This window comes from Nothobranchius furzeri, chromosome 11 (genome assembly GCF_043380555.1).
Source record: "Nothobranchius furzeri strain GRZ-AD chromosome 11, NfurGRZ-RIMD1, whole genome shotgun sequence".
NCBI classification, from domain to species: Eukaryota; Metazoa; Chordata; class Actinopteri; order Cyprinodontiformes; family Nothobranchiidae; genus Nothobranchius; species Nothobranchius furzeri.
The window spans coordinates 31,733,350-31,747,042 of NC_091751.1; the positions used below are offsets into that span (position 1 = coordinate 31,733,350).

At 41.9% G+C, this 13,693-nt stretch overlaps 1 protein-coding gene across 16 annotated transcripts in view; it reads left to right on the top strand.

The window, feature by feature from the left end:
• adgrb2 (adhesion G protein-coupled receptor B2) overlaps positions 1 to 13,693 on the top strand; it is a 415,193-nt gene that overhangs the window by 206,761 nt on the left and 194,739 nt on the right. For all 16 annotated transcript variants that reach the window (XR_011515451.1, XM_070541485.1, XM_070541486.1 and 13 more), the window contains 6 exons: positions 772 to 873; positions 1,849 to 1,955; positions 7,170 to 7,364; positions 7,489 to 7,557; positions 7,970 to 8,078; positions 9,343 to 9,489. Coding sequence is in view for 15 of the 16 variants with exons in the window: in XM_070541485.1 (XP_070397586.1) it covers positions 772 to 873; positions 1,849 to 1,955; positions 7,170 to 7,364; positions 7,489 to 7,557; positions 7,970 to 8,078; positions 9,343 to 9,489 (729 nt within the window). In the remaining variant the exon portion in view is untranslated. The remainder of the gene's footprint in view (positions 1 to 771; positions 874 to 1,848; positions 1,956 to 7,169; positions 7,365 to 7,488; positions 7,558 to 7,969; positions 8,079 to 9,342; positions 9,490 to 13,693) is intronic.

Below are 13,693 nucleotides of genomic sequence, written 5' to 3' on the forward strand. Positions count from 1 at the left end.
TTATCCTGTCTGTTTACCTGACACTTACTTCATTTCCCTTTTTATGTGCCCCTCTTTAACAGCGCTTTAATGCACTGCTCCTCGCCACCTTGTCTTGTTCGCTGTATTTCTTTCTCTCCCTGCATGAGGACACGGTGTTCAGCGGTCCGCTAGCTCGGCCCTGCTCGTCAGCGTCTTGTGTGAATACGCGAGTGTGTTTGTCAGTGAATGCCCGAGTGCCTCATGTGCAGGGATTTGCTTTGAGCTTTGAGGGTCTACAAATGATAAACTTCTGAGCCGATTCTTCATCGTGACCCCCTTTGTTTTCATTGAGCGATGAGTCTCTTTCACACGAGACGAGGATCTTGTCGGGTGGCACTGCAGAGGAACAAAATATCATATTTTCACCGAGTTCTGTCTTTGCTCTGCTCTCTGTCCCTCTTCATCTCCCTGCATCTGCCATCTCTCCCCCACACCCCCGTGTTGGAATATCTTCAGAGTGCGCGCCTCTGTTTTTTCATCAGGGTTATGAAAGTGAGAGAGGGGGAAACAGATGAATAAAAAGAGGGAATGAGATACTGCGCTGAGGCAATGTCACTGACTGAGAGCTCTGAGAAATGTACAAGGGAATAAGATTGGGAGCTGCTGCAGGAGAGCACAGATTTGAATCTTGTTTTTTGGGGATTCTCAGTCTCACCCCCCCTCCCTTTTGCAGTGTGGTGATTTTCATTTTTCGCTTAGCCTGCTAGACTGTGCTATATTTCACTTTTCATGTCTGTTTCTCACCATCAGCGCCTCATGAGATATGCAAAGATGAGAACCTCCTCTCCATGTCGTGGAAGAGAGCCTCAGCTGGGGAAACGGTCTACAACAAGTGTCCAACGAACGCCACTGGTCTGTACATCCCATACTAATGAGGGTGTCAGTTAGCTAGTTTTAACTAGGCTGTGTGTTCATTTGTCAGTTTTAGTCTACGTAAATGAACAACTGTCAGCTGCTTCAATTGTTTAAAGCTGGTTTCATGGAAAAATATGGAAAAAACCTACAAAACTAGCTTAACTAGGCTAGCTAAGTAACAATGCACGCATTATCCATGCTAAAAACAAGCTGCTTAGAAGGAATGACACAAGTCAGGGCCTGGCCGCGGTGACTGTGTCAGGGAAGTGCATAAAGGGAGTGCAGCAGAGTAGAGCGAAGCCATCGCGGTGTGTGTGTGTGTGTGTGCGTGTGTGTGCGTGTGTGTGTGTGTGAGTGTGTGTGTGTGTGTGTGTGTGTGTGTGTGTGTGTGCATGTGTGTGTGCGAGCGTGCATGTGTGTGTGCGAGCGTGCGTGTATGTGCGTGTGCGTGCGTGTGTGTGTGTGTGTGTGCGTGTGTGTATGCGTGTGTGTGTGTGTGTGTGTGCGTGTATGCGTGTGTGTGCGTGCGTGCGTGTGTGTGCGTGCGTGCGTGCATGTGTGTGTGCAAGCGTGCATGCATGTGCGTGTGTGTGTGTGTGTGTGTGTGTGTGTGCATCTGTGTGTGTGTGTGTGTGTGTGTGTGTGTGTGTGTGTGTGTGTGTGTGTGTGTGTGTGGTCTAGTTATGGGCTGTTGATGCAGATGGTCCCTTTTACAATGTCGGATCAGATCACACTAATGTGAGGCTGTACAGCACTAACATCTACATACATTAGGATGTGAAATGGAATTGACTAAAATTTGAGGGGTGAGGTTTTAAGGTGGCATTTTAGGGGGATGTATAGATCATCTGTGTGCTGACAACAACTAGTGTCCTTAAATGATGTTGTATATGTTTATCAGCATTACTGAACTATCAAACATCAACTTCTGCACAATCAGTCTTTTCTGTCTTTATGTCTCTTTTCTCACAGGGTCTGCTAGTCGTCGATGTATGCTGGACAATAGCGGAGTTGCTTTCTGGGGTCCTCCGAGCTTCGCCAGATGCGTCTCAATTGAATATAGACAATTACATATAACTGTGAGTTCATTTTTACCACTGTTAGTCACTGAGCTTCTCTGTCGGTTTGTCTTTTCCATCAACATGAAGAAAGCACCTACCACTAGTCGCATCATCATCACGTGTCAGTGATCCGTTGTAGAAGATGTCCTCTCTCCTGCAGTTAACTTCTCATCCATCCCATAACTCTAGTCAAAGACATGTAACAGCTTATTCAAAACCGTGGACACATGGAGTCTTTACTGAGGGCTAGCCACTATCTCTAATTAGCTTTTCCAGAGAGTTGCACTCACACTTATCAATTAATGAACATAGCTAATGAATGTGTTCATCAGGGAAACTCTTCTCCTGCTCTGTGACCCTTAACCTTTCCCCATCAACTGGAGGACGGGGATGGGGGTTGGGGATTATGTGTGACAGATCTGATTGTGCTCATAGCTTCTGTTCCAACCTTTCATTAACACCAGGTTTCAATAATTAATTTTCTGTGATGGCTGTTATCTACCCCCCCCCCCCATGTTTATTCTACATTCAGCCTGTGCTCCACATGCAGCCACAGACTCTCTTTTCACACCTTGCTTTCAGGACCAAGCGTCTACTGGAGAGATGCTCGGCCCCGTCTTGTTTCTCCATTTTAAGCATGAACACCAAAAACCCACTGCGTACATCAGTCTTGTCCCTTTGTGTCCCAACCAGAGCACCATTTGTCTTTCTTCATTAAAGCACGAGGCCGTTTGTTTTAATGATTTTGTAGAAACATTTGCTTTCTTGTTATTTTGACCTTTTGTTTGAAAATCTTTATTTTTCATTTGGTTGTGGGATTTCTGCTGTTCCTGGTAACAGTGCACTGCTTGCTCTAAATAAGTGACAGGTCTGCACTGCAGGGAGGTCCTTTTAGCAGCTGGATTCCCATTATTATGAAGCCATGCTGTTGTAATGCAGACAATACAGCCACGGTGAAAAGGAGGCACAATGAATGTTTGCACATATCAGGGCATTAAATAAGATCATTGCCCCGTTTTAAAAATATATTTCTTTCTAAGCTCAAATGTAGTAAAACACAACAGATCTCATACCGAGCCCCATCTGCTGCTTCCATGGGGTTAAGGATCGGAAGGAGCTGCTGATGAAACGTTCTGATGAACCAATCATTAGTGAGACACTGGCTATTGACGAGGTGGAACCTGGTTCCTTTTCTCATGACTGTGACTTGGTGGAATAAGAAAGTTCTTCCACTAGTCAAAAGAAAAGCATGTCTGGATGTCAGATTGTTCTCTATAAATGTCTTGGCTCTGAACAGTGCATTCACATATGCCACTCATGTCCTGAGCTCCACTCAGCCATCTCCATATCGTGAAAACTAGCCAGATGGTTGGTCTTCTCTTCCACCTCCAGTTCATTCGGGTTAATCCGACCACAAAGCATTTCCAGTTTTCTACAGGAGCACAGACTTGTATGATGACGTTTCTCTGGATGATAATGCATGCGTCTGCCATCTAAAGTTAAACAGAAACTTCTGAGCAGTTTCTGAGAAAGAGAGAGTCAGACTTGTTGTTGTGTAGTAACAGGATTAGTTCACACGAAGCTAAAGCATGTTTATCGAGTCACAATCGTGTCTGTTGTTATTAGGAGACTGTAGCTTTAAAGGTCACAGCCGTCCACTGGGAGTTCTGTTATCATGTGTCGTAGACAGTGTCACGCTTTAAAAAATAATGTCCACAAACAATCTCTTTAATGCATGTTGGCAAAATAAACATTACATTGTTTAAATTAATCACACAAGAATAAGAGCGGGTAGATGACAAAATACTTTTATTAACACTAAATATAAAAATATATGATCCAACTACAACTCTGCCTTGTTTCTATTCCCTTTCACCAGCACCAGTAGTCTGGTAAACTCGACCGCTGTCTTTAACGTAGGCGGTTTTGGCAAAGACCTTTTACATGTTATTAACATTGTGTTTCTGACATTTTTAAGAGACTTTTGGGGATTAAAGTGATGAATGAAGAACTAACATTCCCATTGGTCTAAGACGTTATTCATGTCCTTCAGTAATACACTTAACAGCTTGTCTGGAGGAAGCCAAGTGTGTTGCTCCCAGTTAGCTAATTATGTATTTTAACAAGATTGAGTTCAACTTTAGTGTAATAAATTACAAGCTCTTATCTGTTTCAGTAGTTTAACGCTGGGTCATGGAGAAACTAGCTAAACGAGGCCTTAGCCTTGTTTATGTGCTAACATGTACCTAGGAGCTTCAGTTATTTCTGAAGGGATATTCCACCCACAACTCACATTTTGTCTGTTGACATTTTTTACAGCGTTAGATAAGTGAGAAACAATCATATTTTTAATCACCCCAGTCATTCTCCTGACCCGGCTGTATTCCTTTAGCTTTAGCTTAGCATGAAACACAGTGAGTGAATGGATCCAACTAGCATTGTGGGTAAAACTGTCCTTAAAATCACTCAGTCGTTACTCCAATTCTGCTTGATGAACTAAATAATAAGACTGACTGAAAGTGAAAATGATTAGTAACATAAAGGAATCATGGACGCCATTTGATATTTTCTTCTTCTTCATTTTAGACTTGGGACTACTTTATGACAAAGCACAGCTGTAAGCCTCCACTGAAAGGTGCAAGGCAGCCCCAGACACCTACTTCTGTAAACACAGATGCACAATTTTGGGTGGAATATCCCTTTAAATGTTTGTTATTGATTTAATGAAACATTACCGTCTTATGTTCAGATGAGCCAGACAGATGGCTGCTTAAACGGTTCTGTTGGAGGTTTCTTCCTCTTTTCCTCTTCACTGTCACTACACGCTTGTTTAGTATGAGGATATATTTAAAGTCTCTGACACAACAAGTCAGTAGCTACATTTACATGCACCAAATTTCCCCTATCCAAAACAAATGTTGGTTGATGGGAAATCCCAAACCTCTCTCTCTATATATGGACACTAACCCTTAGGGCCCTACGCCTATTTTTGAGCAATATTCTCAAAAATGACATATCCATAATTAAATGAGAATATTTCTGGAACCAAAACGTCTATTTGATTACTTTTGGTCTCATTTTGTCTGGTTGAAAATATTTATTTAATTTTTGGGGGAGTTTTGTGGCATGACAGCTCTTGTGAAACTGTTTGTCCCCCAATTGGGGGGTGCTCTCGTTGGAAGGGCTAACTGAATTTATCTGATCATGCCGTGAGTATACAATCACCAAGCATTCAGTCAGGTTAAATAGGTGGAGCAAGCGCAGAGTTGTCTTTCCCATAAAACATTGCAAAAAAAAATGTCATCTTGTTCGCACATCTTTCCCCTCGCATTTCATTTTCTTACACTCTAGCTTTGTTCGTTACTTGTTTCCCCGTTATGGACATTCTTCGCATGTGCTTTTGTTTATCTGAGTGCTTTAACTAAGCTACAGGCTCAGTGGTACGTAACGCTACTGCTCCCCACCCACAGGAGAGGATAGCAGGGTAACGTACCAATGCTCACCCTCTCATACCGTCCTTCAGCTCCTCAGACTTGTCCTGAGCATCTGCAAAGGCAGAGTTGTCACGATGAAGTTTCACACATGCACAGTGGAAATTATATAACTCCAACTATTCGAATGGATGTGTATTTGGACGTCAATCGGGATGATAATGATAAGATGATGGGGCGACGGTGGCACAGGAGTTAAGTGCTCGCCCCGTAATCGGAAGGTTGCAGGTTCGAGCCCCGCTCAGTCTGTCGCTGTCGTTGTGTCCTTGGGCAAGACACTTAACCCACGTTGCCTCCTGGTGGTGGTCGGAGGGACCGGTGGCGCCAGTGCTCGGCAGCCTCGCCTCTGTCAGTGCGCCCCAGGGCAGCTGTGGCTACATTGTAGCTCATCCCCACCAGTGTGTGAATGTGTGTGTGAATGGGTGAATGACTGATTGTGTTGTAAAGCGCCTTGGGGGGTTTCCAGGACTCTAGAAGGTGCTATATCAAATACAGGCCATTTACCATTTACCATGATGATGATGATGATGATGATGACAAAACCACATTTTCATTCCGATTGGGCCGTATCAGATCAGAAAATTCCGAATGACATGTTTACATGATGAATTTTTGGTCTGATAGGGCGTTCATTCCGAACGTGCCCACATAAAAGTAACTAGTGACTCGATGAAATGTCCTTGATTTCCTTACATATGAAGCTTTTAACTAACTGGTGTGATGAACTAAAACAATAATAATAAAATAAAAAAGCAATAAAAAGACAATGAAGTGCACTTGTAATGTCAAACTGTTTTAGGGGCAACATTTCTAGTAATTTCTGGTCTCATGTAAGCATCAAACAGCCTCAGATGCAAGACCATAGAGGAAAAAGCCACTAGACTTCTGACTAAACAGCAGCAGACAAAAAAGCTTTCAGATGGAGGTGCCTCAGAGGGACGCTACCTTCAGATGGCTCCGCTGTGGCCGAGTTGTTGTGGTCGCACATCATTACCATGTGGACGTGGCAGAACTAGTGATTCAGACTAACAACAACACCACTAAGTGAAAGCAATTCTCCCTTTTCTCTGTAAAAGTTGTATTAAGTAGTGGTTAGGTTGTGAAATTTATATAATGCTAAGTGTTAGGAGCCTGAGTCCTACACCCTTCCACTTTCACACATTGACAATGTATACAGACAACAATCCAGTCATCACCTGACCACGGTCGGGAGCTGTTTTCCGTTCCTACGTCTGATTTAGCATTGATGCTTTTCCTCTGTGGTCTGACATCCAGACACCTTTTTTATTAAATGTCTGTTTTCCTGAGACCTCAGGATGTTCTTGAATATAAAATATGAGGGAAGCTTGGTAAAAATAAGCAAAACACATGCATGTACATTTATAGTAGAGGAACCATTTGGTCCTGGCTGCACTTGGGCTACTTGTTAGCCTGTTAGCTCATCAGCCCTGTAGCATGTAAACAGTTTAAAACAAGGCTGTTGAGGAGGCTATCTACAATGGGTCAGCCACTTATTCCAGCCTTTATAAAGACGCTTACTCCAAAATGGCTGCAGTATCCATATAAGGTTTGCTGCAGTTTGCAGATTGTGGAATTTTGAATGAAGAAACCATTTCCTTTTTACAATGTTTAACGCTAGTTTCAGTTTTTAATTGTATGGTAACATTTTGACTGATGAGATCACCTTGCATGCTATGGTTCTTGAATTTTCTAACATTTTCTATTTCTTCACTCATCATAGTTACGAGAACATCTTGCGAAGGGTCAGAGGACCCTGGCTGGGGAGGGCATGTCTCAGATCGTACGGAGTCTCCTGGACCTCTTGCAGAGGAGGAGCTACTACAGTGGCGACCTTCTCTTCTCCACGGAGATCCTGCGAAATGTGACGGACACCTTCAAAAGAGCAACCTACATCCCAGCTCCCGACGACATGCAGGTGGGCAGAACCTTTTCGCTGACTTGGACTAAACAGACACGTACCACACACACCGATACTGGCAAGCAGGGTGGGGGGCAGTTATAGTAGACATGTTTTGACAGTAAAAGACTTTTGTGTTCAGAAATTCTTCCAGATTGTCAGCCACATGTTGGACTTGGAAAATGTTGAGAAATGGGAGGACGCTCACCAGGTAGGCCCTCCCTGAATGTGTCAGACATGTTGCTTCTGGTTGTGTGGTTCCATCTTAATGCATGTTTGCTGCTGTTTCCTTTGTTCTGTTGTCCTTGCTACATCTGTAAAACACGTTTTATACAATGTTCATCCATTTGAGCATGCATGTTTATATGAACTTTTGCACTGTTGCGATCCATGTAAACTCCCTTCATTTGTGAAATTCTGTGTCCTCGTCACCTGGATGTAGCTAATAACACCCCAGCAGGGTATTTTGTTTCAAATAATCACCATTTCTAGCCTAAATGGTCTCTCTAATAAACACCATTGTGTTGACGGATGAGTCATTCCACATAAGAAAGTCGACATTGGATTTTAATCACGCCATCATGATCATTCTCACCTTTCAGTTGTTGTCTTCCTATCCACAGGTCGCTCCCGGCGCTGCTTTGCTGATGAGAATTTTAGAAGATTTTATTCACCTCATCGGAGAAGCCCAGAAGCCTTTTCAGAGTTTCCTAGTGGTTACTAACAACCTGAGTAAGTCCATCTCCTGCATAGCACGTGTCAAAAACATTTACGGTGGGATGCGAAAGTCTGGGCAGCCTTCATGCTTTTCCTGTATAAATAATTTAAAGGATTTAAAGAAAGTGTGAAATAATTGTTTAAACAAAATTAGACAGGTGCATACATTTGGGAACTGTTGTCAATAACCTTCAGAACTAATTATTGGGACTAAACATTCAGTTCATTTCTTTTTTATGCACCTGTCTAATTTTGTTTAAACGTTGCACACTTGCTGTAACTCCTATAAACTCTGCTTCACTTCTCAAACATCACTGTATGTGTCTTATATGATTTAATTTACTGAAGTTTTTCATCCAAACAACCAATAGCATAGCATAGCATAGTTTATTTATATAGCACGGTTAAAATGCAGCATGGGAGCTGCCCAAAGTTCTGCACAGGCTAAAACAAAACACAACCATTACAAGGAGCTAAAACAAAGGATAAAAATCTCAATTAAAAGCAGAGAAAACATGATGAATACTAAGAGCACATTAAAACAATGACACAATAAAACACTAAAACGAGTCACTGTCTAAAAGCCAAAGTGTAAAAGTGGGTCTTTAAACGAGATTTAAAAACCGCCAGAGATGGAGCCTGCCGAACTCCAATGGGCAATGAGTTCCATAGCTTTGGGGCAGCATGGACAAATGCTCGATCCCCCCGCGATTTGAGTCTCATCCGCGGCGTGTGCAGCAGCAAAAGGTCAGCCGACCTCACGAGCGGGTGGGCACATATGGAGTGAGAAGGGCAGAGAGGTAGGAAGGTACCAGGTCATTGAGTGCTTTAAAAACAAAAGTCAGTAACTTAAACTGCACTCTGAAAATGACAGGGAGCCAGTGAAGAAGTCCAGGACAGGGGTAATGTGGCTACGTCGGTGTGTACCCGTCAATGATTTATACAGGAAAATCATGAAGCCTAACAAGGCTCCCAAACTTTTGCATCCCAATGTATATTTCTACTACAGTCTTTGATGATGACATTCATTATTTAGGGTGTTCTAGGACGTTGTGCCAGATCTTAGGGATGAGTTTTTTTAATCAGTCAGTTGTCTGGAATATTTAGGGTTATGTCTGTATGATGACCATGTTTAAGACCATTTTTTACTTTAGAAACGTTTTACTGACCATCCTTATTTTCACCGTTTTGTCTGTCCTTTAACAAGCTTTAGATGTTTAAGTCTTGATTTTGCTCTACTGAGGTTTAATGGTGTGTTTGGTGTCTCTGGCTTGTTCAGTGATTACCATTCAGAGAGAGCCAGTGTCGGCTGTCTCAAGTGATATCAACTTTCCCATGAAAGGACGAAGAGGGATGAAGGACTGGGCTAGAACAGCAGAGGATAAGCTTTATATCCCCAAAGAAGTCTTTACCAGCCCGACTGAAGGTAAAACATTCAAGATAGACTTGCTCCTTGTTGGGCACTTTGTGGCTTAGCTGAATTCACCTCATTGTGTTTGGGTCCCGGGGCCATAAAACATGCTTGGTTGAATTTGTTTGAAGGTGCTCTTTAAAACAGTCTGCCTACACTTGCTGACAAGCAAATAAATAAAAACTCTGTCTAACCCAGAGTGCCTGTGCCCACATTCGATTTTAAACTGCACCTAGTCACTGAGGGTTCTGGGGGTGGGGGTGCCATCAGCTGGTGTAGGCTAGACAATGGTCTGCATTGAGCAGAGATACCTGCTCATAATTACTCCAGCAGAACAGGGCTAGATCTGGTGTCCAGGTGAGTAGGGTCTGTATGGGGAGTGTGAGTGTTTGTATGATGTATACATTCTTGTAAGTCAGGAGTGGGCAATCCCAGTCCTCGAGGGCTGCTGTCCAGCAGGTTTTACTTGTTTCTCTGCTTAAACACACCTGGTTTGAATCTACTAGTGATTAACAGGCTGCTGCAGAGCCTGATGAGCTTCTGTAAGGTGATTCATCCAGGGGTCAGGCGTGTTGGGGCAGGTAAACAACTAAACTCTGCTGGATAGCGGCCCTCGGTGACCAGGATTGCCCAAGCCTTTTGTAAGTCTTTAGGTCGTATGTGTAAATGTGAGCATGACATGAATTCTTATTACTTAACATCCAGACAGGACAGTAGAAAAAAAAAGAGTTGAACATACCGTAGTTTTGTTTATTATAAAACTGATTTTTTTTAAATAAATCAGCACTTAACAGGAGGAGCTACAGAAAGGTAACATTTCACTAGACCAAATTATTCAAATGTTAATTAGTGATATGAAACAAGACACAATCAACTAAAATTTTAAACTGCAAATAGAAACACCTGTAAAGGCTTCCTGAGTCTTTAAATGATCTCTCGGTGTCTCTCATTGTAGTTGAAATACTGAAATGTGTGCAGTTTTGTACTACACACACACACACACACACACACACACACACATACATATATATATATATATATATATATATATATATATACATATATATATATATATATATATATATATATATATATATATATATATATATATATATATATATATATATACATATATATATATATATATATATATATATATATATATATATATATATATATATATATATATATATATATATATATATACAGGTGCTGGCCGGTAAATTAGAATATCATCAAAAGGTTGAAAATATTTCAGTAATTCCATTCAAAACGTGAAACTTGTACATTATATTCATGCAATGCACACAGACCAATGTATTTCCGATGTTTATTACGTTTAATTTTGATATTTATAGGTGACAACCAATGAAAACATCAAATCTGGTATCTCAGAAAATTAGAATATTCTAAAGGCCAATGAAAAAATGTTTGTTTCTCTAATGTTGGCCAACTGAAAAGAATGAACATGAAAAGAATGTGCATGTATAGCACTCAATACTTAGTCGGGGCTCCTTTTGCCTCAATAACTGCATTAATGCGGCGTGGCATGGACTCGATCAGTCTGTGGCACTGCTCAGGTGTTATGAGAGCCCAGGTTGCTCTGATAGTCGTCTTCAGCTCCTCTGCATTGTTGGGTCTAGCGTATTGCATCCTCCGCTTCACAATACCCCATAGATTTTCTATGGGGTTAAGGTCAGGCGAGTTTGCTGGCCAATCAAGGACAGGGATACCATGGTCCTTGAACCAGGTGTTGGTGGTTTTGGCACTGTGTGCAGGTGCCAAGTCCTGTTGAAAGGTGAAGTCTGCATCCCCATAAAGTTGGTCAGCAGCAGGAAGCATGAAGTGCTCTAAAACTTCCTGGTAGACGGCTGCATTGACCCTGGACCTCAGGAAACAGAGTGGGCCAACACCGGCAGATGACATGGCACCCCACACCATCACTGACGGTGGAAACTTTACACTGGACCTCATGCAACGTGGATTCTGTGCTTCTCCGCTCTTCCTCCAGACTCTGGGTCCTTGATTTCCAAAGGAAATGCAGAACTTGCTTTCATCAGAAAACATAACTTTGGACCACTCAGCATCAGTCCAGTCCTTTTTGTCCTTGGCCCAGGCGAGACGCTTCTTGCGCTGTTTCATGTTCAAGAGTGGCTTGACACATGGAATGCGACACCTGAATCCCATGTCTTTCATGAGTCTCCTCGTGGTGGTTCTTGAAGCGCTGACTCCAGCTGCAGTCCACTCTTTGTGGATCTCCCCCACATTTTTGAATGGGTTTGTCGTCACAATTCTCTGCAGGGTGCGGTTATCCCTAGAGCTTGTACACTTTTTTCTACCACATTTTTTCCGTCCCTTCGCCTGTCTGTTAATGTGCTTGGACACAGAGCTCTGCGAACAGCCAGCTTCTTTAGCAATCACCTTTTGTGTCTTGCCCTCCTTGTGCAAGGTGTCAATGATTGTCTTTTGGACAGCTGTTAAGTCAGAAGTCTTCCCCATGATTGTGGTGCCTTCAAAACAAGACTGAGGGACCTTTTAAAGGCCTTTGCAGGTGTTTTGAGTAAATCAGCTGATTAGAGTGGCAGCAGGTGTCTTCTATATTCAGCCTTTTCAGAATATTCTAATTTTTTGAGATACCAAATTTGGAGTTTTCATTAGTTGTCACTTATGAATATCAAATTTAAATGTAATGAACATTGGAAATACATTGGTCTGTGTGCATTGCATGAATATAATGTACAAGTTTCACGTTTTGAATGGAATTACTGAAATATTTTCAACCTTTTGATGATATTCTAATTTACTGGCCAGCACCTGTATATGTATATGTATGTATGTGTGTGTATATGTATGTCTGTATGTGTGTGTATATGTATGTATGTATGTAAAGGATGGGTAGTTTGCATCTTACTTATGAACCATAAAACATGAGATTCCATAGAAATATGAAATATCAATCTGATGGATCTTTGAATATTTTTACTAGAAGATCAGAACTTTTTATTGCAGGGATTAAGTGACACTTCGTATTAACTCCAAGGAAAGAGAGAGAGTCAGGTTTATAATAGTTAAGAAATGTATTTCTACACATTTTAAACGAGACCAACTTAAACACTCTGTGTACTGATGGACTAAGGTGGAGTGAGACGTGAAATGATGATGGTGTGTGTGCGTGGAATGTTATTCAGAACCAGCGGATCCGGAGAAGCTGTTAGTTCTGAGTGGGAGTGAATGTTTCGCTCTAAACTTTAGTAGGAGATTTATAACACACATGAAACGCCATCTGTTGGTCTACGTACCCCAGGGGAAGCCTCCGTTTAGATCCAGAATGTCGAGGTCCTCTTGGACCCTCCTTGGAACCGAAGCCGGTAGAAAAGCAGCGGTGCCGACCAAACTAGTCTTGGAATGCTTCCATGTCACAACAGGTTCATTGGCGCCAGTGAGATCCTGAAGGGGTTGTGAGGTTCAGCTTTTATTCTGAAGGAACCGTTGCGGTCAGTTGTAACTTGCAACAGATTTTATCAAGCTTGTCGAGGTTCTTTTGGCTGAAGAGGAAGTCCGGATGGCCTGTCCAAGACTTCTCTAGAATGCTTTGAACTGAAGAAAAGGTGGCGTGGAATAGTTTTTATAATCGTCATATTTTGGTTTACTGTCAAATCAGAATTTGACATGCAAAAAGAGAGGGTTTATACAAACACCACAGAGAACCATGCCTCGCGTCAGAAACGAGGGTTCTGATTGGATCAGACAAAAGGAAATGTGTCGTGTGGCTTTAGCATTACGTGTCATTTAGTGTCTAGTGCAAATATCCGAGACTATAATACCGGTAACTTGTAAAATACTACTATCACAAGATTATAATATCAAGTAATAACGTTGTCATTTCACAGATTGATTGAACATTGGGCTCACATTATTATTGGTAATAACAAAGTTGTTGATTATGTGTTTATCAAGAGAGTTCATCGTCTTCGTCTTGAGCTGTAAAAGGCGAAGCAGTTCAGATGAGCAGAGTGCATGAAAGACCTTGGCCACTATCTCATGTAGATTAGCCTGTCAGAGACTTTATGTCTCTGCTCGAGCAGACGCAGCAGATCATGACCTTTAGATCAAAAACAGGGCATTCATGACACACACACACACACACACACACACACACACACACACATATATATATATATATGTATACACATTTATATATATATATATATATATATAT